Source organism: Orcinus orca, chromosome 3 (genome assembly GCF_937001465.1).
Source record: "Orcinus orca chromosome 3, mOrcOrc1.1, whole genome shotgun sequence".
NCBI lineage: Eukaryota > Metazoa > Chordata > Mammalia > Artiodactyla > Delphinidae > Orcinus > Orcinus orca.
In genome coordinates, this window is record NC_064561.1 from 75,509,623 (window position 1) to 75,537,407 (window position 27,785).

General features: G+C 51.8%; 2 protein-coding genes across 4 annotated transcripts in view; one reads left to right on the plus strand and one right to left on the minus strand.

Moving 5' to 3' along the window:
* The window catches only part of RAD50 (RAD50 double strand break repair protein), a 234,237-nt gene that overhangs the window by 149,885 nt on the left and 56,567 nt on the right, over window positions 1-27,785 (minus strand). The gene's annotated exons all lie outside the window — the stretch shown is intronic.
* IRF1 (interferon regulatory factor 1) lies at window positions 1,434-9,449 on the plus strand. Its single transcript, XM_004279896.4, has 10 exons — window positions 1,434-1,574; window positions 2,611-2,702; window positions 3,981-4,080; window positions 5,122-5,298; window positions 5,416-5,465; window positions 5,574-5,706; window positions 5,894-6,016; window positions 6,355-6,404; window positions 7,260-7,395; window positions 7,706-9,449. The coding sequence occupies exons 2-10, from the start codon at window positions 2,616-2,618 to the stop codon at window positions 7,816-7,818; spliced, it is 969 nt and encodes a 322-aa protein (XP_004279944.1). The 5' UTR covers window positions 1,434-1,574; window positions 2,611-2,615; the 3' UTR covers window positions 7,819-9,449.

Genomic DNA, 27,785 nt, shown 5'->3' on the forward strand with positions numbered 1-27,785 from the left:
CCCAATCCTTTGGCTAGACCCAAGACCTTGGTCAGACCTAAGCAATTCCCCCATGTTGCCCAGAATGTCTCTGGGCCAAGCTCTGAGGGCCCAGAGATGACACTAATGCTGCCACCGAGGGGCTCCCATGCAAGGGCCACATGAGACTGCGGAGGTGGCCTAAGGCAAGAAGTGCTAGGAGGAGCCAAGGTTAGCCCACACCCACCTCAACTCAGCAGTCCTGGCTTCTCTGAAACCCTTCTCCCTTTGTGGGGCAGTCCCTAGGGTGTAGAAGGAGAAGCAGAAGAGGCCTCCCCCGGTCACTATTAGACTCTGGGCAGGGACCTCGCAAACCACGCATCATCTGCTGCCGAAGTAGGGCATGATGCTTTACAGACATCATCTTTCTGTCACTGTAAACCAGCAAGGTAGGGCTATCGTCATTTTGTAGTTGAGGAAACAGGTCCCTAGTCCATTGGCAGGCTGCGCTAGCAGCGGCCAAGCTGCGATTTCCTCTTGTCCTGGCAGCCCCAAGCAGGGAAGGCTTTCCTTTACTTCTCCAGGGAAGGTGAATGACCTGGAGGTGGGTCATCCCTCAAAAAGGGGGCAGTTTGAGAGCCAAAACCCTCCCTTCTTCTTTTTTTTTTTTTGGTACGCGGGCCTCTCACTGTCGTGGCCTCTCCCGTTGCGGAGTACAGGCTCCAGACGCGCAGGCTCAGTGGCCATGGCTCACGGGCCCAACCGCTCCGCGGCATGTGGGATCTTCCCGGACCGGGACACGAACCCGTGTCCCCTGTATCGGCAGGCGGACTCTCAACCACTGCGCCACCAGGGAAGCCCAACCCTCTATTCTAGACACCCCATTAACGGGCTTGAGGAAGCAGGTTAGTTTTCCGGGGATTCAGTCCTGGCGTCCACTCTGAAGAAAGCGCAGGTGCGCGGGTGACCCCCTCACCGGGGCTGGGGAGATAGGTGTCCCCATCCCCAGGAAAGGAGGGCAAGGAGATGGACAGAGGAGCTAGCAGGCTGGGGGAGTGCGGAGTGAGGTGAGTAATTATGGGCCAGGGGCGTTTGACTTTCCAGGACAGCTTTCTCCTGGGCTAGCTGGTATGGGGGTGGAGTGGGAGCCGGCGGGGCGGGCCCGCGTTCGCCCCGGGGCGGCGGCGCCAGGCCGGAGGGGGTGGGGAGGGGCAGCCGCCCTGTACTTCCCCTTCGCCGCTAGCTCTACAACAGCCTGATTTCCCCGAAATGATGAGGCGGCGCTGGCCAATGGGCGCCCTCGCGGCTCTTTAGGAGGCGGGGCCCGGCCTGGGCTGGGGGAATCCCGCTAAGTGTTTAGATTTCTCGCCGGCGCCGCTACCCCGGCAGAGCGCGCCACTCCTTCGTCGAGGCAGGACGTGCGCCCGATCCGGGCGGAGCAGAGGCCAGCGGGAGCCGAGCCAAGCCGAGGCCAGCCGTGCCCAGCGGCTCCGCGACCCAGGCATCCTCTGCCTTCTCCCCGCTCCCACCAAGAATCGCGCTCCCCGCGCCCGCTTAGCAGCCCTCGCCGCGCCGGGACCCTCGGGCGCCGCCGCTGAAAAGCGCTTGAAGCCGAGGTGAGCCCGCCTTCGACGCAAGGGGCACCGGTGGCGTCGAACAAAAGCGTGCGGGGCATCAGGAAGTGGGGGACGAAAACCCCAGCCGGGAGAGTGGCGGGCTCGCGGCGTGGCCTGGGCCCCCGCGCGGACTCGGGAAGGCGCTGAAGGAGCGGCAAGCAGCTGCGCGGGGAGGGCGGGCCGCGGCGTGGACCGCCCACCCGGCCGAGGTTGCCCGACCCCGGCCGCTGCCGCAGCTCTGTGTGCGCGAAGCCGCTGGCGGCCTCTGGGTGGCCCTGTGTGTTGGTTGCGCGCATCCACGAGCAGTGCGGGGGACTCGAGTGTATGTCGGCGCGTGGGCGCCCTTTGCTCCCGGCGCCGGCTTTCGGCGGTCCCAGCTCGCGCCCAGGCCCCAGGTTTCAGGTTGTCTATGCAGGTGGCGGGGCCTGGGGCTTGCTGCCCTGGATGGTTGGAGGACCTCCCGGGACCGCGGGAAGAGGCGCCACAGGTGTTCCTTGGGCCACTTCGCCCGAGGAGGGGAACCAGGCCGGAAGGGTTGGCGTCCGGGCCTCTACACTGTGACTGTCAGGGAGGCGTAGAATAGATTTGGGGGGGGGTGTCCAGGATGTAGGGTGACTGCTTGTCCATTAGGGAAGGTGCACATCTAGTGGCAACAACTCAAGCAGGAAAATTTCTTGGCATCAAGAAAAGAAGCCCCTTGCTTCCCAAAGGATTTGAATTTTGGGAGAAAAGTTCTGGTATTTAGATATCTCTGTGTTTTGTCTCTTCCTGAACATAAATCTTGAAACACACATGCATGCCTGTCTCCTCCCAAGACTGTCTAGGAGGGGGTGAGGGAAGAAGCATTTTGCTCAAGATGCTGAAAAGATTTGGAGGGTGGTTTTACTCCAGAGAAAGCCCCCTTCCCCATGATTGTAGTACTTGGTATCTGGACGAGGGGAGGGGAGGGTAATTGAATGACCTGGGGTGGGGCAGGGTAGTGCCTAGGGGCTGCTCAACAGACTCCAAACAGGAGCCTTCTGTCTTCTCTTTACAGCCAACATGCCCATCACTCGGATGCGCATGAGACCCTGGCTAGAGATGCAGATTAATTCCAACCAAATCCCAGGGCTGATCTGGATTAATAAAGTGAGTGTTACTCTTTGGGTTTTTCTGCCACTATTTTAACCCATGTTCTTTAGGGGACCAAAGCTCCAGGTGCAGCTCAAAAAGGGAAGTGATAGGGAGCAGGCAGATGTATTTCCTAGTGGATCCTGCAGGGAGTGTACAAGACCCAGCCAGGGCCCCACTGGCTGACTTCTGCCTGCCTCCCTGGGCATCCACCTGAAGGCACTGACAGTTTTCCAGCAGCAAGATTCTCCCAGCATCTGCAGGGCCAAAGTTCTGGTCTCTCCTGAGGGAGACCTCTACAAGCACACACAACATTCTAGAGGGCTCCAGTCAGGCAGATAGGAGACAGAAAAGTGGGCACTGCTGGTAGGAAGGTGACTGGCTCAGCAGTTGACCCAAGAATTAACCTTGCACCAGTTGTCCAGACCCAAGAGGCCTCTTGCTGGTGGTGCACAAAGGACAACATAGACCCTGCAGACTTAGCAGTAATAATAGTATTTATAATAACAACTAATGCTTACTGTACACTTACTATGAGCGAGCATGGCACCATGTTACTTACATTGTGTCATTTAATCCTCAGCATAGCCCTGTGAGGTAGATTCTATTAATATCTCCATTTTCAGATAAGGAAACTGAGGCACTGAGAAGTAGATGATGAGATCACACAAAAAGGGATAAAGTCAAGATGTGAACCTGAGCAGTCTGACTCAAAAATCCATACTGTTAACCACCAGTAATGATAACAGTGAGACCTTAGCTTTTATATTTGTTACTGTGTTTTTTTCATTTCACGGAAGAGAAAACAGTGAGGGACAAAGAGGTATAGTGACAATGCCAGGGTCACACAGGTAGGCATCATCCAAGTCTGGCCCTGAGCTCCCACAGGTATATATGGCCAGGACCCCCTGTGTAGGAGCCAGTGGTCGCAGTTGTCCTGAGCAGCCCCATCTAATGAACTGAGTTCTCACTTCCATGTTGGGGCTGACAAGTCTGAGAGAAGCATCCCAGGGTACTCTGTATGGGTCCTAGCACATCTGTAATAGGCAGAAGGAGGTCTTTGCTGAGCTGATGATGCCCTAGCTCATCAGAACCCAGAGCCCCTTCTGAAAGATCTAGTGATGGAGTAGCCTGTTTAAGCCATTCTCAGGATGGGTCAACCCAAGCCAGATGTCAGGGTGAAAAGGGGAAGTCAGCCTTTTCCCAGATCTGGGGGGCTGGGCAGATTCAGGCCAAAAGCCTGTGGTCTCTGAGCTGACACGGTCTTACATGTATGTGTGCTTGTGTGCTGTATAGGAGGAGAAGATCTTCCAGATCCCATGGAAGCACGCTGCCAAGCATGGCTGGGACATCAACAAGGATGCCTGTCTGTTTCGGAGCTGGGCCATTCACACAGGTGTGTGCCCTGGACTCCAGCTTTAAGAGGGGCAGGGAGGAGATAAGGGGAGGCACTTCTCTTAACACAGAGGCTCTTCACTGGGGTCTCTGAGCTCCCTGAGATGTTGTACAGAATTCGGGGGTGGGCAGGGAGCAGACCTGTGTTTTTGGGGAGAGGGTTCATCATTTCAGCACGTTCACAAAGGAGTTTATGAAGCCAAAATCTTAGAAAGTGTGGCTTCTTCATGGAGTTTGTGGCTAGATTAAAGTTCTCCCTGGCAAAAGCAGTTGTGAGCACGGACACTGAAAGAGATCCAGGCCTTCCTTTTTCTTGATGTTGACCAATAGTCCTGGGTCCAAGGCCCCTCTGGTTGGCAGCCTCTTTTTCTTTTTCTTTTTTTTTTTTTTTTGGCGGTACGCGGGCCTCCCACTGCCGTGGCCCCTCCCGTCGCGGAGCACAGGCTCCGGACGCGCAGGCCCAGCGGCCATGGCCCACGGGCCCAGCCGCTCCGCGGCACGTGGGATCCTCCCGGACCGGGGCACGAACCCGCGCCCCCCGCATCAGCAGGCGGACCCCCAACCACTGCGCCACCAGGGAAGCCCGGCAGCCTCTTTTTTATCCTTCAGGGATGGGGCTCTTGGCCCATCTCGGACCAGTCAGCCCACCTATCAGTAAATATTCTTTGATGCCTGCTCTGTGTCCATTCCCATGTTAGGAACTATCAAATAAGCCCCAGTCCCTGCCGTCTGGCTGCTGACAGCCAAAGGGAGACTGGGCACGATCTGTGACAAAGATAGCACTTTGGGGCTTGGGCTCTCTAGTGCTTCTGGCTAGGCCCTTTGCTGAGGCTTGCTGGATGTATTTGAGCCAAGTCTGGGCATTTGAGAAGCCCAGGGCCTGCACAAGTGTCACCCAGGAATACCTGCTGGTTTGACCATTGTGGATCTCTGGCAGCATGAGAGCTCAGGGGTACTCTTGTCTTTCTCCTCCCAAGCCAGGGCACAGCTGAGGATCCCCACCTATAGTTCTGATGATACTCTTCACTTTCCTGCCCACTAGGCCGATACAAAGTAGGGGAAAAGGAGCCGGATCCCAAGACATGGAAGGCCAACTTTCGCTGTGCCATGAACTCCCTGCCAGATATCGAGGAGGTGAAGGACCAGAGCAGGAACAAGGGCAGTTCAGCTGTGCGGGTGTACCGGATGCTCCCACCCCTCACCAAGAACCAGAGGAAAGGTATCCAAGGGCTCTGGGTCCTGGGAAAGCCCTCAGGGAGAGAGGGAAGGAGGAAGGAAGTCAGCTGGGGCTGGCATGCCTGCCTGTACCAAGGTTGACAGCCTATCTGCCCCACAGAGAGAAAGTCCAAGTCCAGCCGAGATGCTAAGAGCAAGGCCAAGAAAAAGGTGAGTATGATCCTAAGCAGCTAGCCTTTGGTCACCTGAGAGTCAAGGGTGGGCAGCAGAAGGAGTGCCCCAGCAAGCCTGGGCCTAAGCTTCTTTCTCCTTCTACAGTCATGTGGGGAATCCAGCCCTGATACCTTCTCTGATGGACTCAGCAGCTCCACCCTGCCTGATGACCACAGCAGCTACACAACTCAGGGCTACATGGGGCAGGACTTGGACGTTGAACGGGCCCTTACTCCAGGTAAGGTGGGCCGGGTCTGGCAGGGGACCACAGAGGTTGGTGGGATGGCTCTTTCTCTTGGTCTAGGGGGCACCGGGCTTGTAGATGGTGACCTGTTGGAGCAGCCTGCAAGTTGGGGGGGATGCTGGGTGTCCTGGCAAACTAAGAAAGCACACAGCTCTGACCCTCCGTTTCTGTTGTCCTGAAGCACTGTCACCGTGTGCCGTCAGTAGCACCCTCCCCGACTGGCGCATTCCAGTGGAAATTGTGCCAGACAGCACCAGTGACCTGTACAACTTTCAGGTGTCGCCCATGCCCTCCACCTCTGAAGGTTCGTGCCTCCGGGGCCTGGCCTGCCTGCCTGACTGTTGGGATCCAAGGAGGGGTTTCCTGAGGCAGAAAAGATGGTCAGAACTCCACCCGGCACTGAGCTGACTGGTGGGCTGGAGAGAAGAGGGAAGAGGTGGGAAGAGGTGTGGCTTCAGGGTTCAAGAGGCTGAGTCACAAGGACAGTGTTCTGTTCTGGAATCTTCATGGAAGGCAGATATCCACTGGGAGGCCAGCGTGTGTGTGCGCATGTGTGAAGGGGTAGGGGGACTTGGTGGGGCTGGCACTGCAGGGTGAGCCTGGCTGACCTCAGCCAACCTCTCTGCTGTTCCCCATCCACAGCTGCAACAGATGAGGATGAGGAAGGGAAGTTAACTGAGGACATCATGAAGGTAAAGCCCCTTCCTTCCTTCTTCAGTGCTCTTTTGAGGTGGCTACTTCTCAGTGAGGGGAGAGAACCAGTGAGAGCTTCCAAGTTGGAGGGTAGGCAGTTGCTGCTGTGACCTGTCTGCTTGCACGGTCCTACAAGTGTCACATCCATGTGGCTGGGGACCACTGACCACTTTGGCTGGTGGGAAAGACACTGTGGAAGTGGGGGCAGGAGGGAGGCTGGGTTTCTGACATGCTGTCCTAGGGCCTCAGATAGCTCTGAGTCAGCCACCATCAGTGCCGGGTCCCTGGCCCGTGTCCTCCGCCCTAACATGCCCCAGTCCTGTTAGTTTGGGAAATGCACATCAGGTTTCAGTAATCAGCCTTTGGGATCTGTAATATGATGGCTTTTCTTTTTTTAAGCAAATTATTCTCCAGGTTTTTTTCTGCTTCAGTTTTTAAAATAAATGTAAAAAAGTTTTTGAAGTAGCTGTACCCAGGCTGTGTTCCATCAGCACAGAAAATGGAGACATGGGCATAGTTCCTTATCTCTACCTGAAATTTCTAGGCATCTTTTCTTGACTTAATATGTGAACCATTGCTTTAAGCCACACTCCCGGTTGGTATGTCCTTACCCAGTTGAGAGGGAAGTCTTGGAGATTCTATGCCAGAAGGTAGATGTGGGAGTGTCAGCCCAGGGCAGACTCTCACCTCCCAGGCCCCTATCCTAACTGCACTCCACGTCTATATCCATTTGAGAATGTGAAAAGGGCCAAGGATGTGATCCTGGCTGGGAAGTGTTGGCTCATTGAAGGCAGGACCAGAGGGTGAGTCTGTACTGGAAGTGAGCCGATGGCTTCTTATTTATCTGTCCCCAGCTCTTGGAGCAGTCAGGGTGGCAGCAGACAAGCGTGGATGGGAAGGGGTACCTGCTCAATGAACCTGGGGCCCAGCCCACCTCTGTCTATGGAGACTTCAGCTGCAAAGAGGAGCCAGAAGTTGACAGCCCTGGGGGTAAGAAGACCCTGGATCCATATGGTTTCTCAAAGAAGGGAAAATCAGGTAGTGGGTGGGGAAGGCTTAGGGGCAGGGCCAGAGAGCAGCAGGGGTAAAGCATCCTTGTTAAATTCATCTGGGTACAGACAGCTTGCAAATTAGCTGCTCCTTCCAGGCCCTCAGGTCTGCCTAAGATTGAGGTTGCCATGCGGCGGACAGCAGAGGCTGCTGTGTCTGTGGCCTTCACGGATAGGGCTGGAGGGTGGGGGGGAGAACACACCTGCCTCCCCACCCCCAATCCTCACACAACCTTCTTCACATCTTCTAGGGTATATTGGGCTGATATCTTCAGATCTGAAGAACATGGACACCAGCTGGCTGGACAGCCTGCTGCCCCCAGTCAGGCTGCCCTCCATCCAGGCCATTCCTTGTGTACCATAGGTGGGCCCCTGGCCCCCTTTTACTTCTCTAGGCAAGCAGGACCTGGCATCATGGCGGCTGTGGTGCAGAGAAGCAGGAATCCTGTGGCCCCTTGATACGATAAAGTGTAACCCCACTGCTGACCAGGGATGGGGCTTTCCTCCTTGGGACAGTGGCCTCTGGGGGTCCGGCAGGCCAGGGTCTGGGCTTGTCTTGTGGGGTAAAGCTGGCCCTGCCTCCTGGGAAGATGGCGTTCTGAGACTGGTGTGTCAGGCGGAGGTCTCAGACGGGAGTCAGCCTCCAGCTTTTCCCTCTGAGCCCAGCTGCCTGGAGAGGGTCTTGCTGTCACTGAGCTGGTCCAAGGGAACGGACCAGTGACCTCAGAAAGCACAGCACCAACTCCAGGGCTGGCTCTGCACTAAGAGACAATTGCACTAAGTGAATCCTGTTCCCAAAGAACCACCTCCCTTCCTAGCTGAGCCCTGGGGACTGTTCCAAAGCCAGTGAAATGTGAAGGAAGAATGGGGTCCTGTGGGGACAGTGCCCCCTCTGCCTCAGAGGAGCTCTGCCCTGCTCCCTGCTTAGGCTGAGGGGATTGTGAAAAAACCTGGCACTTTTTCTGGTGGACCTTGCCACATTTCTGATCAGAGGTGTACACTAACGCTTCCCCCAAGCTCTTGGCCTTTGTGTTTATTTATACTGTGCCTTGCTCTGCACCCACCTGCCCCCTCAGGCAGGCCCCAGCAGCCCCCAGCAGGCCCAGGGAGGCAAGTGTGAGTGTGACTTTTAAAATTGGAAACATCATCTGACCACTAAGTCGTGTGTGACCACACATGTACATGTGTGTAAATATGTACATTTGTCTTTTTATAAAATGTTAATTGTTTATAAGTGGTGTGGCCTTTTACTTAGACATAAATTATAGATGATTTTACTTTTTGTAGACACATTCTGATGGACTCATTGTTGGCATCCTGCCTGAGCTTGCCTTTGGGGTGAGCAGTGATGTGCACCTATTGTGGAATCCTTTCAATTATGTTCATGGAGAAGGTGGCAGGAGAAGGGACAGTCATGGCACAGGCATATGCTCATGTAAATATAGTCACTTGCCCATGGCTTTATAGCCAGAGCTATGAGTTGAACTTGGGCTCCTGGGGAGTGTTAGGTTTTGAGTTCTTCTGAGGAATGTGCCGTAGACTCAAATGTCCTGCTAAATTCAAATGCAGGTGTACTCAGGTGCTACTCCAAAAAGTTAACAGTTGGCACAGCATGGTCACTGGCAATCAGAACAGACACCAGCCCCCAAAAGGTTCCCGCGACCTGCTGTGCCGCCAAGCAGTACTTGCTGTCCATTTGCTGCAGTGACAGGAATGTTCTCTCTCTGCAGTGTTCACTGCAGTAGGCAGCGGCACACCTACATGTGCTAACCGAACACTTGAAATGTGGCCAGTGCAGTGGAGGAACTGGATTTTTTAATTCTTTTTTTTTTGTCTGCGCCACGAGGCATGCGGGATCTTAAGTCTCCTGATCAGGAATGGAACCTGTGCCCCCCTGCAGTGGGAGTGTGGAGTCCTAACCACTGGACCACCAGGGAAGTCCCTGGAATTTTATTTATTAAAATTTTAAAAGTCATATGTGGCCAGTGGCTACCATATTGGACAGTACAAGTCGATACTGGATTGGGAGCAGATTTGAGGGGGAGGGCCTGGGGTGGTTGGAGGACACTGGGGACAGGGGCTTGAGGCTAATTTACCTGACTGTTCAAAAGTATTTTACTATTTTGACAGCCAATAATAACTGGTGCTGAATACCAGCCTGCAGTGTGCTGTGAAACAGCTCCATGCACAAATGTGTTAGGAAAACCGTGGATGACCTTACATGAAGCAGGCTTCCTTCTTCCACATCTTTTCAGGGTTCTGGCTGGGCTAATAGAGATTCACAGCATCTCTGTGAAGGGATATCTTTGATCAGAACAGTGTTTCTGAAAACCACAGGTTGGGAATCACTGATATATTGGCAATGAAGGGTCTCAGATAAGAACCAAGTCACAGTGTCTGAGAGGCAGAGATCTGGAAGTAGGCTTTTCTCATTTCCCTCCACAGTCTGGCCCTGGGGCTAAACAGCACCCAAAGCAGTAGGCAGGCTGGCCAAGGGGAGCCAGCAGGCATCACTAGCATCATCTAGGGAATGAGGCCATGGCAGTGAAGGGGTCACTCAGGGAAACCAAGCCGTGTGGACACATCTTCCATATTCTTGGTCCCAGACACCCCCTTGTAGGGCCTAGCCACCTGGAAGGAGTGTGGGAGAGAGAAAATAATGAAAAAACCGGAAAATGGGCGAAGTTCAGTCAGACTTTCTCTGCAAAGCTTGGGAAGTATTGTTCCCTGAACGGCAGGTGGCCCTCCTGCTGGGTAGACATTCTGTTTGTGGATGCCTGGATAGACCAGTCTCAAGCACTGTCCATCAGAAGATCCACCTGGATTTTTCAAGAGTTAGCATCATCTGGGGGCCAAAGGGGAGGGATAAGATGACTATTCCCAGCTCTTGCAGGGCCCCGCCCTTACTGAGGAAAATAGGATGGGGAGGCTAGCCTCCTATGGCTTCTAACTGGGGGCTTGGCAAGGTCTTCTAGTGCGTGGCTTTTCCAGCTAAGGATGGTTGGGAGTGGTGTGAAGCCAGGTAGAGTAGACCCAGGAGGGGTGGGGAGGAAGGGATGCAACCCAGAGCAAACAGCGGGGACTGCTTCTGACTTCTCTCCTCTTGTCCTTTGACGTATTCCCTGACAGAGTAGGCAGTGGATATGTTGAAGTCCCAGGCAGGTGTGGAAATCTCTCAAGTTCTAATATGCAAAGTTCATCACTTGTAAGTTACCAAAATGGGAGAGGAATTCCATCAGTGAGGTCCTAATCTCTAGAGCCAAGATGGAGTCCTGGTCTCTAACTCTTCTTACCCTAGGCATCCGAAACAATTGGAACCAACTCCTTGGAATGTCCAGGGAGGGACCCCAAAAACCTACCCCTCCCCATCACAAGGCAGCTGAATCCTAAGGACCAGACATGAAGGAGTGGTGTGGGATGGAGCCAGATTTTCCAGGATGGTGAGCTGTCTCACCACACCCCACCATGGACCTCAGCCCATGCCTGACAAGAGTAACAGTAAAGTCCAAATGCTCACCTAAGGATGGCAGCTGATACTAACTCATTAGCCAAACAGTGCCTGAAATGGAGCAACATCAGTATAATCAGTGTCAGATTTGGGCATAATAAATTCATTCGAAGAATCTGCCAGTGCTTTTGTGGCTCACTCCCAAGAATTTCAGTTTAAGTGCTAATGGTAGAAGCTCTTGGCTGAGGGACTAGGAGTTCATTGAAAGACCTGTTTCGCTGGGGTTGTGATAACATCATTGTCATGAAGGACCACTTTCCAATGGGGTAAACCGGCAACGTGGGGCTCAGGCACACCAGCTAGAACTCCTGCCCTACCAAGTCTATAGATGTTCAAGGGCATTTCTGGTTAGTAATAGGAGTTCCCTTGCCTTACTCCAAAGGTGTCACTTTAATTGGGCTGTTACTCATTCAGCTTACTTGGCAATAGGAAGGAAGCTAGAGGCTAATATGCTAGCTTCCCATACAAAGGCTCATGGTGGCAGAAGACCTTTAGGGAAGACATGCAAACCATCCCTTCTTGATATATCAGTATTCAGCATCTCTCAGTGCACTGTGTGCAAGATAAGCGCATCCTCAGATCTCTCTGCAAGCCTTGGGTGGGGACTGCCAAAGACAAAACTGAAGTCTTGGAAAAAGTCTTGGGCCTGGTTGGAGGTGAAGTCCTTTCCACTGCAAGTGATGCCCCCAGGCTGGTGGGGCCGGGTCATACCCAGGCTGTCATTCTCTGGGACCACTGGGTGTTCTTTCACATGATTTGCACACATCCAAAAATCCTTGTATTAGTGGGGTACAGGATTCCTCAGCAGCCCTGTTGGAGCACCCAGGAAGCTTTTGTCTGTCAGACGTAACGCCCTTTCTTAATCTGGGCACAGCTAACCCTCCCATCATGAGAATGTTTGAAATTCATCAGAACTCTGCACTAACCTTTCCCCACTTATGCCAGCAGTCACGGGGGCAGAGGCTTGGAGGGTGAATGAGGAGCTCATGTACTTCCTTTTCCAGGAGTCAAAGTACTGGGCAGAATAAGACTTGTCTTTGCCAGCCAGGGCTCACTTGTGAGTCCAAGTCTAAGGCAGCACAAGGGCATAGCTGGTTGGCTACATGGTTTTCCTAGCTCCAGGCAGCTCCCAAGAGACCCATTTCTGCTGACTTCCTAGGGGTGGGGAGTTGTAAAAGAACCCCCCACTTCTGCAGGCTCAACGGTGAGGCAGGCCTACGGAGTCCGTGCTGGGTTTAATTTCAACTGGGGAGATACTGGAGGCAATGAGGCAAGGACATGGGGGCTGAGTACAAGGGGAGAGACAGACATTCACCCACCACACCATCCCTCATCCAGCTTCACGAGCTCAGAAAGGAGCAGAACTGAAAAGGACCTCACAGTCCAGCTGGATGATGACAACACAGCCTTGAGTGCTCACTTTGCATCAGGCACTGTGCCAAGCACCCTGTATGCACCATGGCACTGGCACCCCACCACAGCCCCTGTTCACAGACACGGAAACCAGAGCTCAACCAGCACAAGGTGCTTGTCCAGGATGATTCAGTTAATCAGTATGGGGCCTGGATTCCAACCCACATCTGTCTGTGCCCGGAACCCAGGCTGTTTCCACGATGTCAGGCTGCCCACAGAGGAGGAAACTGAGGCCTGGGGAAGAAGTTTGGAAGAGCTTGCCTGGGGCAGCTAGCACCTCATGCCGAAAAAGCATTTGGGGACACAGAGGGAAGGTAGCAAAAGCTGCAGCTGCTCTGGACACTGTGTGGGACCCCTCCCTTCAGCTCCCTGCCCTCACCCCAGGCAACATGGCTCCGCGGCTACAGGCCCCAGGGCCCCGGTGAGGTGAGTTTTGACTTGATCCTAAAGGGAGGCGATGCAAATGCCCTACAGGCCACCTGCAGTTCGCTGGGTGGGGCCCCCAGGGGGCGGAACACAGACAGGCCAGTAACTTGGCTTCAATGTAGGGGGCACCTCAGCCACGCATGTCCGTTTGTGAACCAGCTCCCAGCTCCAGGGGACTCTGGCCTGCTAGGCTTTATCTCAGCTCTAGGGATCAAAAAGGACTTTTTCAGCTGCGTTTCTGTCTGAGCAAGGCAACGGGGTCTCTCTCGTTCTCCTGCTTTATATCAGACCCTTTGTTGAGTCCTGGGATCCTCAGAGATCTGGACTCTGGGTAACTGTATGAGCCAAGCCCATCAAGGGTGCATCCTAACTCACAGCCACAAGGCTGGAGCCACCCTCTGCCTGTTTTGAGTCTAATCCTGGCTTCCTGGTCCCTGAGAAAACCCAGCGCCCCTGGCAGCTGGCTGGTTGCTGCCTTACATCAGGTGGGCTCTCAGGCTCACTGGCAGGTTTCCTTCAGGGAAGGCCTCCCCCACCCTCCAGACTCTGCTGAGAGGAAGCAAGGGTGGCTCTCACTTTCATTCCCGGCCATATGCCTTGGATTGGCCTGGGTCCTACGTCTCTGCCATCCCTTTTTCCTTACCATCCAGGTGGATACGGGGTGTCTGGCTCTACTATCAACTTCTCCCTCACGCTGCCCATCCTGAATCCGCCGGGATTAGGGCAGGTGCAGTGAGTTCTTCCACAGCAGTTAAAAATATTCAGCCACAACTTTGCTCAGACAGGTGAAGGGGTACGCTAGGGATCATAGTTCAGGAGCAAAGTAAGCAGCCCAGGCCACATGAGCCCTGGGGTGGGGGCAGGGGGAATCGTGTGCCAGGTTTCTCTGAGAAAGCTGACTTCATGGAACGAGCAAGTTGTTCGGTTGTGTGGAGCTGGTGTTTAGGGATCTGGGGTGAACAGGGAGGGAGGGAGTCATTAGGGCAGAATAGCAATTACTTTCCTTAAAACTGAGAAAAAGTCAAGAAGTCCTTTCACGTTGCCCATACGACCGCGATGGTGAACTGGGGTGAGGGCTGCTGCCCTTGCCTGTGGGAGGTGAAGGGTGGTTGCCTCTGCTGGGGACTCAGGGCTCCCCTTCTGGTGCTCCTTCTGGGCTTGCCAGGGTGAGGGCTGAGCTCCTAGGTGTGTGGGGTGGGGTGTGGCAGAGGAGGGCCTGAAGGGTGTCCAAACTTCTAAGACTCAGAACAGCGTCTGAGAACAGTTCATCACCACCCTTCTGTCGTGCACTGGCAAGCAGCCAGAGTTCTCCTCCTAGGAGACCATCTGCCCCCACTTTGGGGGCCTGCCTCAGGACACTTGGGAGGACCCCAGTTTTGGTCTCTGGCCAGACTGAGACACATGCAATGCAGTCCCGGGGCCCTCCTGTATCTGACAGCTCACACAGGCAAAACCTCACCAGCCAGTGCCTGTCCCCTTCCTGTCTGCTACTCCCCACATGCCCAACCTCTCCAACCAGACTGGAAGCTCCTCAGAGGCAAGCAGCTCATCTCCTCCATATTCTCACAGAAGGAGATCCTGCTCAGGCAGGATTGGCACTTGAGAACATCTCTTGCAAAATGCTGGGTCAGCAAAGCCCTGCAGTTAGCATCTGCTCACCTTCTCTACCCACTGTCCACCTGGCTTTTCTGAGTCCTTCCTTGGGGCACAATCCAGGCTGGACTCTGGGGTGCAGGGAGAAGGCTGAGAGACAGGGAAGGCACAGAGTGGTAACTAGCTCTGACCCTGCAGTAGAGCCTTGGGCAGAATGGGCCATGACCAACCAGCCCAGAACAAAAGCCACTGTGTCCCACGACATGCAGCACAACCCATCTGTGTCCCTCAGCAGGACTGCTGGGGATGGAAGTCTGAGTCATTAATTACTTTCTTTTATTAAAAATGTACACAAGTAAAAGGAACATGGTTTAATTGTACAGAGTAAGAAATACAGATAAGTAAATAGAAACATTAATTAAAGCCACCTGCAATACACCACCCAAAAGTAATCATGCTATTAAATGTTTAGAAATCGGGTACGAACACAATTCTTCACACCGCCCCCCCCCGTGCATATATTTAGGAGCTCTGTCCCATGCAGATACAGGCATGGGTCCAGGAACACTGCAAGCAGAGATCTATACTTCCCCGGCACTCGCTTGGGGCCCTTCCCCAGCCCCCAGATCTCTCTGCTCCCAGATACCGTGCAGAGGTTGGCATCCAAGAGTCCAAAGGGCTAGCCATCCAGGCTGACAAAGTAATCTATAGTAGATTAGGAGGGGCAAAGGGCCTTGGAGGCAGGATACCAACTATCCCAGTTTGCTCAGGACAGATGAGTTTCCTGGGATGTGGGAATTTTCATTGCTAGAACTGAGAGAGTCCTGGGCAAACTGGGGTGAGTTGGTCCCCCTACTTGGAGGACCAAAGGCCTTGTCCAGCCCCTCCTTCTCTGCACTGCCCACTGGCCCTCCTACTGGGTATTATATCCCTGGGGACCTCAGCAGGCAGCTCAGGGACAGAGGCTCTGCAGGGCCCACTGCTTCCACAGGCTCCCACAAAGTTCCAGCCTGAGGCCCAGGAAAGGAGTGGGAAAAGGGAATGAGTAAAGGCAGACAGGCAGTCATACTGAGGAAAGGGGCCAGGTGACCTCTGGCTGTCAAGGGCAGCCAGGGATGCTGAGGTGGAGGGACTTCAGTGTCTGGCTGCCTGCCCCTCCAGGCCTGGAGCTTCCCTTAGAATTCAGTGCCTTAGTTCTCAGAGGCCCCAGTCCTTGGAAGCCCTACGGTCTTTGGGTGGGAGGTGCTCAGCCCCCAGGGCTTCCCAGAGCCCTGCTGCATCCAGCCTTGCATCCCCCCTCGTCCATGTCCACACGTGTTGGCGCTTCCTGCCTAGCCCATCTCCACCCAAGACTGGGCACAGAGCATGGGAAAAGAGGAATCCAGGACAGGTTGAGCTGAGTGAGGAGCAGAAAAGGTGGGAGGGGACCTAGGCATAAAGGACCTCTCCTAATAAGGGTGGGCACATCCTGACTGTGGTCTGGCCCGGCCTGCTTTCTATGCCTGAGAATGGAGCCCTTGGAGAACCCAGAGGAGTAGGCAGAATAATGGTCCATGGTGGCATAAAGATGTCCACATCCTAATGCATGGAATCTGTGACATGGCAATGGGGAGTGAGGTTGCTAATTAGCTCACTTTAAAATAAAGAGATTGGGCTTCCCTGGTGGCGCAGTGGTTGAGAGTCCACCTGCCGATGCAGGGGACGCGGGTTCGTGCCCCGGTCCGGGAAGATCCCACATGCCGCGGAGCCTGCGCGTCCGGAGCCTGTGCTCCGCATACGGGAGAGGCCAAAACAGTGAGAGGCCCGCGTACCGCAAAAAAATAAAATAAAATAAAATAAAATAAAATAAAGAGATTATTCTGGATTATCTGGATGGGTCCAGTGTAATCGCAAGGGTCCTTAAATGAAGAAGGAGACAGAAGAGTCAGAATCAGGGAGGCAGCATTATGTGAAAGACTTGACCAGCCATTGCTGGCTTTGAAGATGGAGGAAGGGGCTACAAGGCAAGGAATGCAGGTGGTCTCTAGAAGCTAGCATGGGCGAAGAAGCAGATTCTCTACTGAGTCCCCAGAAGGGAACGCAGCCTGCTGACACCTTGAGTTTAATTCAGTTAAGACCCATTTTGGACTTCTGACCTAGAGAACTGTAAGATAATAAATCTGTGTTGTTTTAAGCCACTTAATTTATGGGAATTTGTTATAGCAGCAATACTGGGATACCACCTGAAGGATGTAACTGCTCAGAATCCCCTGGTTAGAGTCAGTCTCACAGAGTCCCACAGTCGCTCTGTGAAAGAGCCGACTCTGTCCTGGGAGACACTGTGACTCTGGAGCCCTGCGCAGGGAATGGGCCTCCGTGACTTGGGTGGGTCAAGAAGGATGCCGAAGAATAGTGCCTCTGCTGGATGTGCCTACAGGAAACAGCTGCCTCCTTGAACCTATTCCCCAAAGCTCCAGAGGTTCTGGCTCTGAGCTGTCCAGGAAGAGCTGCCCTGAGGTCAGGCTACCCAGCACATCCAGCCAGAGCTGGCAGGACTTGCCTTAGGACTCCCAGGGTGGCATTCTGTGTCCTTTCCACACACCCATAATGCTCAAAGCTCTCTGTCTTTGGCCTCACTAAGGGAATTCAGTTTGGCTTAGGAAAACCTAGGACTAGAGAGAAAAAGGTTTAGAGGAAAAAAATCACTAAAGTGGATGTCAGCCAGATCTTCATAAAATCCCTGCTCTGCCACTTACTGGCTGTGTGGCCTCAAATAAGGCACTAAACCTCTTGGAGCCTGCTTCTTCATCCAGAAAAGGTTTAACAGCTTTTGTCTTACCTGCCTCACAGTGTGTGTGAGTCTCAGGTCAGATAATGTATGAGAAAATGCTGTGCTACACAGACTGAGAAGCTGTTGTTATTAATGAGCAATAACGATCACGGCCCCACAGACTTCTGTATGGAGTGGATGAGCATACATCCTGTGTCAGGGAAGGAAGGGTGAGTGCAGACTCATCAACTCTGCCTTGCCCACAGGCAGGAGGCTGCACCCTGGCCAGGAGAGGAGAGAAGGGTTTGTCTTTCTCTGAGCCACTGCTTCAGAGCTCAGACCGGACGTGAGACAGAGCCACCCTGCAGCCCGCAGGATGTCCTCCCAACCACCCGCAGACTGGGGCTTTGCACCTTTTCTTTCCCCTAAGAAAAAAAATTTTCTAGAGTTTCTTTTGCATAAAAAACAGTCCCTCCTTCTCATAAAATACTCACGATTTTACAGGGAAAAGGTGGAACATGAAACTATACACAATACAATTCCAATCAAATGAATATATAATATATAATTTTATATGTGGGATACCTACTGGAAGAAATGCATCAGAATACTAATGGTGGTAGCTTTGGTAGGACTATAGGTGATTAAATTTTCTTCTTTATATTTGTATAACTTAAAAATGCTCTACAATGACCTATAAGTACTTTTATATTTAGAAAATATATATATATATATATGTGAAAAATGCCAGGGACTTCCTTTTGTGGAACCATAAACTGGGCCAGAAGAGTCATTTGAGCTGGGTTCTGCACAGGCAGGAGCCCTGACCCTGGCCCTTGCTGCAGGATCTCGGAGACTCAACTACTTTCCCTCCCTGGCCTCTGCTGGCCCGGTGAGACTGGATGCTGGACAAGATGCTCTCTAGGATTCTCTGCAGCTCAATAATTAAAGTATTCGTCTTAGTCTCATCCATCCCTACTCCATGCTCAGCTTCCAGTAGCTTCTCCTTACCACCTCCCTCACCAGCCTCATTTCTCCCAGACCTGCCCTGGGAGTCGCTAGCTCCTGGCACTTGCCTGCATCACAGTCTGTACTTCTCAGAGCCCTGCCCTTCCTTGAAGAACAAAGCCTGGCCAAATCCTATGCAGCCTGCTGGCCTGCAGTGAACCCTGCTTCCCTCTAACTTGTACATAACAATAGCTATCGTTTATTGACTGTTAACTTCAGGTCGCACAGCAAAAGTGGTCTCATTTAATCCTAGGCCACCAGCAGCTGCAGAGACTAAAATTTGAATGGCACCCCCCTGGAGTTGTGCAGTGTAGTGACCCTATTTGATCCTCTTTTGCCTCTGAGGGATGTATTGTTATTCTCATTTCACTGACAAGATAACTGAGGCTCAGAGAGGTCAAGCCAACTCACCCATGGTCACACAGTGGGTTTCTGGCAGAGCTAGGACTTGATCTCTAGAGATTTCAAGTCCAGTGTTTTTTCACTCCCACAGTGGTATCTTTCTCAACAACTCCCACATTCCAGCACTGGAAGGCAGAGAGGATATATTCTGAACTGAACACACAGAGAGCACCCAGTGAATGTCTGAATGTCTGGTGGTGGTGGTGTGGATCATAATGAGTTCAACCATTCAATCAACAAGTCTTCCCAGAGTGAAGGGACAAGCCTATTCTGTTCACTGCTATATTCCAGCACCTAGCAGTGCCTGACATATAGTATATGCTCAATAAATGACACTGAATTCATGATTGTTCATTCAAATAAAGAAAACAATAAAGTAAATAACAGGAGCTAATACCTATGGAGTGCTTACTTCTAGCCAGCTCTCAGGGAGTCTCCAGGAGAGTTGAGGAGAAATACAACACTGTGACAAGGACTACAGCTTGGGGTTTTACATCAAAAAAGTGTCTACATAAAGCCCATGAGAACACCAAAGAAAGAAAGAAAGGCGCTCAGCAGTGACCCTGAACCTTCCTACCACGTCAGAGGCCATGCCAGCAGCTGTCACCATCACAGCTTGAATACACTGACGGTCAAAGCACACAAACCCAAATTTGCCATCTGCATCCATGGTTCTGCCTGTTCAGACCATGTCTGGATCCTCTTATTGCCTCTCCAGACTGGATAACCAGAATACTGGATCTATAAGACAAATGGTTGTGGAAACTGGTGATGTTTAGCTCGGAGAAGAAAAAGGATTATCTTTAACACCTGACAGGCTGCCATTGGGCTAGAGCCCTGGGCACCTCCTGAGGAAGTCTGCTGTAGCTGGCTGGGATGTCTGGAGATGGACCAGAGAAACAGGGTGTCTGGAGATGGACCAGAGAAGCAGGGTGTCTGGTAGGCTGCCTCTCTGGGACCTGATGAGGCCTTACTCTCTACAGCATATATTCTACACATTGGCTCACACACAAACGTTTATTAACTGTCATTCATGGCCTACTCCAGGCTAGGGAAGTAAGGATGAATAAAACAAGCTTGCCAGCTTAGAAATGCCAGCACCCTAGGAGGCAGAGTCAGGAAGGCCTCATCCTGTAGCCTTAGACTCCTTATTGTGCATCCGAAAAGGCCCTGTCTCAGCCACTGCTGAAGGCCATTTTCTTTCAGTATTCTGAAGGGGTCAGTCATACGGCAGACAATCAACAAATACACACATCCCTGAAGAGGGGATCCTGGGATGGGAACTCCAGCTGAATTAACTCTCTATGGGGACCAAGCAGGCTGGGTCCCAGGTACGGTCTTTGCATGTGTCCTTCTGCCCCTTCAGATCCCCTCAAGTCCAGCCAGGTCTTGACCATGGTGTGATCCGGTCCCTGTTTCCACAAGCACTGGTTCCTCATCCCCAGCTGCAGTGATATGTCAAAGGATATCCTTCAATCCTAAATTGCATAATGGCTTTTATCTTCCATTCCTTCCAAGGCTCCTCATCTGCAGTAAAAGCTGTGGCTCAGCAAACAGTGTGGAAACTCCTGAATGCTGTTCCAAAAGTCTCAAGTGGGGTAGAGCTCATTCTGCCGTCCTGTCCCTTCACTGCACTGTTCAGTGCTGGAAATGACACGTACACTTTTTTTTTTTTTGCAAAACAATAATTATGCAGAAAAATGCACAAAGCATATGTTCAGTTTAATAAGTATAAAATAGAAAGCAAATATCTGTATAACCACCACCAGGTTAAGAGATAAAACAATGCCAACACCCTCAAAGACCCCTATGCCCCTCCTTATCACAACCCCAACCCTCCCCTGTGCTCATGACTAAATTGACTTTTTTTTTTTTTTTTTTTTTTTTGGCTGCGTTGGGTCTTCACTGCTGCGCACAGGCTTTCTCTAGTCACAGAGGGCGGGGGTTACTCTTCGTTGTGGTGTGTGGGCTTCTCATTGTGGTGGCTTCTCTTGTTGCTGAGCACGGGCTTCAGTAATTGCAGCACGCAGGCTCAGTAGTTGTGGCACACGGGCTTAGTTGCTCTGCGGCATGTGGGATCTTCCCGGACCTTCCATTCCTTCCAAGGCTCCTCAGGGGACAAGGGCTTGAACCCGTGTCCCCTGCATTGGCAGGTGGATTCTTAACCACTGCGCTACCGGGGAAGTCCCCTAAATTGACTTTTGTGATAATAATTTCTGTGCTTTTTATAGTTTTACCTCCTCTGCATATATCCTTAAACAATACAGTTCAGTTTTGCCAGTTGTTAAACTTTTCATGAAAGGAATTATACTGTGTGTATTCTTCTGCAGTTTCATTTAACATTATGTTGATGAGAGTCACAGTACTATTATAGTATTATTATCCAATGTTACAGTATTACAGGTCGCAGTAGTTCATTCATTTTCACTGCAGGAATACTGCACAATTTATTTGTGAATATTGTGGTGCACATGAGTGAGACTTTGGTTAGAGCAGATTCTGAGGAGTGGGGCTGCTGGGTTACAGGGTACATGTATTTTCATCTTTACCAGATCACTTATGTATTTTTGAATTCTGAAAATATTTCTCAGGGAAGCAGTGCTGTATCTGGGATAGAGGAAATGAGGGATGCCTGCCCTTGCAGTCTGACTGGCCTACATTCGGTCCTCCAAACTTGTCCCCTCCAGCCCAGCTATCCTCTCCCCTCTGGCACTCACAGGCCAGGGCCTCTCGCAGCAGGCTCCTCTCCAGCCTCCCTACTTCGGTGATGTAGTTGGGTGAGAGTGGGAGGAGGCTGAGAATGAGGAAGTGGAAAGCAAATGTGAGGGCCACAGAGAAGTCCGGTCCACAAACCTCAATGTTTCAGCAGCACACTCCATGCGAGAGGGACGTGCAGGGTGCCTGTGGAACACACCTATCAGGCACCAAGCCCACAGGTGCCAAGCTGTGCCGCTGGACAAGCCGCCACTCTGCACTAGGTTCCTGCACGTAAGTCACTCCACATAATCCACACCCCAAACCCGTGAGGTAGGCGTTATCATCCCATGCCACAGATGAAGACACTGAGACACACAGACACGGAGCAACTGGCAATAGAGTACAACAGTTAATAGTGTAGGATCTGGATTTGTTTAAATTGGGTTTAAGTTGTGGCTTCCCTACTTACTGGTGCAACACTGGGCCGGTTACCTTCTTTAGCCTCAGTTTCCTCATCTGTAAAATGCGGCTAATTCACTTACAGGGTTATCGAGAGAGTTAAAAGAGATAATGTGTAGAAGGAGCTTAGCAGAGTGCCTGGCACAAAGGAGGAATGAACAGAACTATGAAATAGGAACTATGGAGTTCCAAGGTTGACAGCTAGGACGAGGTGGGAATGGTAGGGAACAACTCATCTTGGCAAGCTGGGAGCAGGCCATCAAGCTGACGGTGCAGATCGGTGCTGTGTGAAGACTCACTGGAGTGCTGGCCTGGTCGACTCTGAAACGTGGGCACCCAGGCAGTCCTGCCACCCTCGCACCTTTGCCCAGAGCTCTCTACCTATCTGTGGCTGCCTCAAAGGGCAGTGATTCCTGACAGGGAGCAGCTGGATCCCTGCACATGAGGAAGCTTCAGCCCAGCTTCAGCGCCAGCCCGCAGAGGCCGCATTGGCTGGCAGCAGCAGTGGCAGCCAATGGGCAGCGAAGCCTGTTGCTAAGGTCACTGGTGAACCTTATTTGGCGACATCGGGCTGACCCTGCATTCACCTCTGAGAACTCTGGGAAACGCCAACCACAGATGTGAAGTGAACGTCTCAAAACCACAACTGCACTTCCTTTGAGAAAAGATTCGGCTCTCCTCTCCAGCCTGCCTCTCTCGGGCTGGATGCCTTTTGTACAGTGGCTTGCAACCTCAAGAGAGAAGAGGCTTGGCGGGGAGTCAGCTACACACCCGTCCTGGGCAGGCCTCTCCCGCCCCTGGGAGAGGGCAGGGGCTACTGCACAGGCGGCCCCAGGACCCACCAAGGACCTGAAAGGCTCCTGTTCTCTCCCCAGCAGCTGCCACCCTCCGGCCCAAGCCTCCCTGCACACACCCTCGAGTGTTCCTGGACCCACTTCCTGTAGCCTTGGGAAGCTGCTGGTATGAGGAAGACCCATGGCACGTAGGGAGGAAGTGGGCCTTGCCCAGGCCCTTAACATTTGCACTGGCCACACTGTTTCAGTGCAGCCTACTGCTCAAACGGTTGGCGGTTTCAGTTTTTCACCTTCCTTTGGTGCATCTTCTAGCTTAACATTAAATAAGTAAAACTGTTGCCCCACCCCAGACAAATGTGGGAGGGAAGCTGTGCCTTCAACATTTCCAAAATAATACTCCCCTCTTTCCTCATATTTGTACAGCACCTTCGAGTCTGGGAACTGTGCTCATAGCTGCCATCTTGTTGGATCCTCACAAGCCTTGCTAAGGTAATCATAGCTTAACAATGACTGAGCCCTCACCAGGTGTCAGGAACATGAATTAGCTCATAGAATCCACTATAATTGTTCCCACTTGACAGAAGAGAAAAATGAGGCAAAGACAGATTCAGTAACTGACTCAAGGTCAATTACTAGTCTGTAAAGGCAGAGCTGAGATTTTATCCCAGATAGCCCAATTCCAAAGTCTGCCCTTTTATCTTCTGTTATATTGCCCCTCAAGGCATATACACAAGAACAAATCCTATTTATGGATGAGAAAGTGAGGCTGAGAAGAATAAAAGGTGTGGGGCCTGACATGAGGGCTGCTTCCCATGTCCACATCTCCTCCCGGAGGACCATTCACTGGCATCCTTCTTCTGCCCCCCTCTTTTTTTTAATCACTCACACCTCCCCCTCTTCCCCGCACCCAGCCCCAACTTGTCTCCTCCTGACCCACAGGCTAAAAGTGGCCTTTCTTGGGACTTCCCTGGCGGTCCAGTGGTTACGACTCTGCGCTTCCACTGCAGGGAGCGCAGGTTCGATTCCTGGTCGGGAAACTAAGATCCTGCATGCTGTGTGGCCAAAAATAAAAAAATAAGAATAAAAAATATGATGAAGTGGCCTTTCTTTTCTGGGTAGCCCAGGGAGACAGGTGTCCTGGCCTCCTGAGAAGAGGCTATGTGAGCCTATCTGTCAGGTAAGGGGGGCAAAGCCAGGGCCATGGAGGGTGAGTGACAGAAGAACGCCACACCTCCCACCTCCTCCTGCTAAGCCTTTGCCTGTACACATGGAGCAGTTAAAGCATTCCATGGGCAAGGGTCTGGGGACTGCAGGCAGCAGAGCTGGGGCGTCTATCTGTCCACCGCATCCTCAGCTAAAGGCACTCTGAGGGCCTGGGGTGGGGTCTGGACACTGAGATATGCCAGTGCGTATCCCTTGCTGGAGTGCTGTCTTTCTACTAGGCATTTCAGGCTGCCCTCACTCATGGAACATACATTTTTTTGTGCCCCTACCAAGGGTCAGGCACTATTCAAAGCATCAAAGATACAGCAGTAAATAACACAGACCATGTTTCAGGCCTTGAGGAGTTTAGTTCCAGTGAGGGACACAGACATGAGGCAAATAATTACACGAATAGCTGGAAAACACAGCGTGCTTTGAGAGGATACCCCTTCAGGGTACTAACCAAAGAAGGAGTGTGTGGGATTGGGGGCTGGGGAAGCCAGGATGGTGTGGAGTTAGCAGGTAGGGACAGTTCTTGGCCCCTATCCCACTGCCCTCCTCTCCCCCGCATTCCTGTCCGTTCAGGAAATCTGCTTCCATGAAAGCTGCTCTGCTAAGTATCTTCAAAGTTGCCTCAAGCGGTGCTTTTGCGGTGCTTTTGCGGCAGCTGCTTTTAGTGTTTGTGCCTGGCTGAGCACAAACTCAGGTGTGTGTGGTGTAGGAGACCAGAGGGGAGGGCAGATTAGCGTGTTTGATCTTTGATCCTCAGCTAAACTCAAGCACCTCCATTCCTCATCAAAGTCCTACGTGTGCATGTGGGAGAGCCCCAGAGGGGCAAGGTGGGTGAAGGTAGCCAGCGGGGCACGAAGCTGCTGGGATGAAACGCTGGTATGAAACGTTCAATTCTGAGAAGTGTTTTCAGAATTAAACATTTTCAGATTAACCGAGAGCCAGAGCCCTTCCTAAAGTACCTCTGAAAATAGCTATTCAGCATAAAGCGTGAAATTAGCTTTTGCTGGAGAGGAAGCCCTCCAGGGCTGACGGCAGCCAGCCAGCCTTGGGGAAGTGGGCGCAGCGCTGTGGCCATCCTTGCTGGCACTGCCCGCCTTGCAGGCTGCCGTCGCAACCCTGCATCAGTGTGCCCACTGCTAGGCTCCTTAAGGAACACCTTGCTGCCTTCACTAAACATGCTTCTCTCCCCTCTTCTGCTTCTTTCTCCCTCAGGGACTCTCCCTGTGGAAAAGAAACCCCAGCTCTTTGGGTTGTGAGGCTGTGATTTCCAGTTTCATTTTCCAGTTTCCGTTTAGAAGCTGTTCTGCCAGCTCTCCACTCATCATGCCCCAGGGCACCAGAGGAGCTGAGGGGCAAGAAGAAAGTGTTCCAGCCAGTACCCTGCTCCCTGGGGCTCACAGAGGGTGGGGACCGGCTGAACCCCAGGTAGGGGAGGTTGTTAAAATGCAGATTCCTGGCTCCCCAGTCTCTGAGGTGGTAGATTTGGGCCCTTTGATTCTGATGTGGCCTGTGGACCCCACTAGGACTCACAGCCTCAGTGACCATCAAAACAGCCAGAGCACAGCTGAGCGCAGCCCAATCACTCCCCAAGGCTCTTCCCACAAGTGCTTGTGAAACTTTGTTCCCCCTTCCCTGCCTGGTGTTGAACACATTTCAGATGTCAGCTCTTTGGGGCTGGAGGTCTGCAGGAAGCCCAGGTCATGGTCCTCACACAACCCCCTCTCTTCCTCACACTCCAAATTTCCCTTTAAGATGCTAATTTGTAATACGCATTAATAGAAACAAAAGAAAGAAAAATTCTATTAAGAGCCCTTATGTCCTTTTGCTCTGTCCCTGCTAATTCCAAAAAGGATTTAAGGACATTTACATCTGTATTTTCCCCTGTGTGTGTGTGAGAGAGAGACTGTGTGTGGGGTGGGTCTTCCGATGCACCCTTACCCTGGTTTGACCTTGGAGCAGGTGGTCAGGTCCCCAAGCCTGGCAGATGTAGACCTTTGTAATCTCTAGGGCAAATTTGTTCTTCAGTGTTTCTAGTATCACTTTTTGATCAATCATTAATCAAAGTTGCAGTAAAAAGATAATCTTCTCAGGGCTGGGCTATAAAGGTTCTGGTTAAAACCTTAAATAAACCCTTCCGTGGAGGCCTCAGAGCCAAGAGAGAAGGGTCTCACTTCTGTGGCTGGATTTGGAAACAAATGAAGGCTGGGCACAGACATGAACTTTAGTCACCTGAGTGGCTGTGGCCTCTTGCTTCACCTCTCACTGCCAATGAAGCTGGCTATGCCCTGGCTCCTGGACCAGGTGGCAAAGCTGGGGAAGGAGTTTGCCCAAATGTGTGGTAACAAATGTAGGGGCCTGGGGGCACTTCTACAAGGCGTGACAGCTGTGGCATGGCCCTGGGGCCAGGCCTGATGGCAGCCTCCTCAGCCCACAGAACCCATGTGGTGGAGGGCACCCTCATCTCTGATTGCTTGGCTCATTCCTGCTGACTCACTGCTGTGCAGGGCAGAGTGGTGCCTGGGGTAAAGAGGGAGGCCCACTTCTCAAGGGAAGAAGAGAGGAAGAGGCTGCTCCTCCCAGAGCTCAGCAGGGGTAGAGCCTATGGGGCCTTCACTCTTCTCCAAGCTCCCTCAGAGTGGAGAGGGTAGATCTGCTCCTCAGGGCATGAGGCCACAGGCTCTTGACTGGCTGCAGAAGCTGAATCTAGGAGTAAGAATCAACAGGGATAATGTGAGGTCCAGCACCAGGTCCAAGAAGTAAGGACACCAAGGCAGGGCATGGGGACCTGGGCCAAGGGCAGTCTTGACCAACAGGCTTAGGGTTTTAACTGTCAGTAACCTTTGCAGGAACCCCAACAACTGCATCATCCAAGGGAGATGACATGCTCAGATGGACGCATCTAAGATGTGCAGTACCTGAGAAAGTGGGAGGGGCACTCACTGTTCTCTCCAACCCCTTCCGACATATTACTGAGCCTGCTCTGTACCGTATTTTCAGACATATGGAAGGAATGGGCATTTTCAGAGCAGTGTGACCCTAGAGAGGTACAGGGCAGTGAAATTAGGTGTGAGAAATTGTTCAAAGGATTGATGTCCAGAAGAGGGATAGCCTTGTTTTGAATGGCTGGAAGGAAGGAAGCAGTATCAATGGGAACAGTCGAGAGATAGACGTGAGGAGACTTTCTATAGGTCCAGTGTGGTCTCCAAAGATAGATACACACAGACACACAGACACACACACTTTTGTTTTAAGGGAGAGAGAACAAGAAGGGAATGGAAGACACATACTGAAATTTTAACAGCGGGCTTTCTCTAGCTGGTAAGATTATGAAATGATTTGAATTTTTCCCTTTTGTGCTTATCAATAGTTTCTAAAATGTCTGTAATATACACAAATTACTTTTTTATGGCAAAATATACATAAAATTTAACATTTTTATCATTTTTAAGTGTGCAATTCAATGGTATTAAGTACACATACATTGTGGTGCAGCCATCACTACCATCCAGCCCCAGAATTTTTTCATCATCCTCAACATAAACTCCAAACCCAGTAAACTAATTCGTCATTCTCTCTTACTGCCAGTGGTCGGCAACCACCCTTCTCCTTTCCGTCTCTATGAATTTGACTATTCTAGGTACCTCATATAACTGGAATCGTACAATATTTGCCCTTTTGTGTCTGGCTTATTTCACTTCTTAGCATAATGGTTTGCAAGGTTCATCCATGTTGTAGCATGTGGCAGAATTTCATTCTTTTTTAAGGCTGAATAATATTCCATTGTGTGTGTATACCACATTTTGCTTATCCATTCATCTGTCAATGGACACTTGACACTTGGATTGTTTCCACCTTTTGGCTATCGTGAATAATGCTGATATGAATATGGGTATACAAATATCTCTTTGAGACACTGCTTTCAGTTCTTTTGGATATATAGCCAGAGGTAGAAGTGCTGGATTATATTGTAAGTTTATTTTTAATTTTTTGAGGAACCGCCATGCTGTTTTCCACAGTGGCTGTACCATTTTACACTCTTACCAGCAGGGCACAGGGGTTCTAATTTC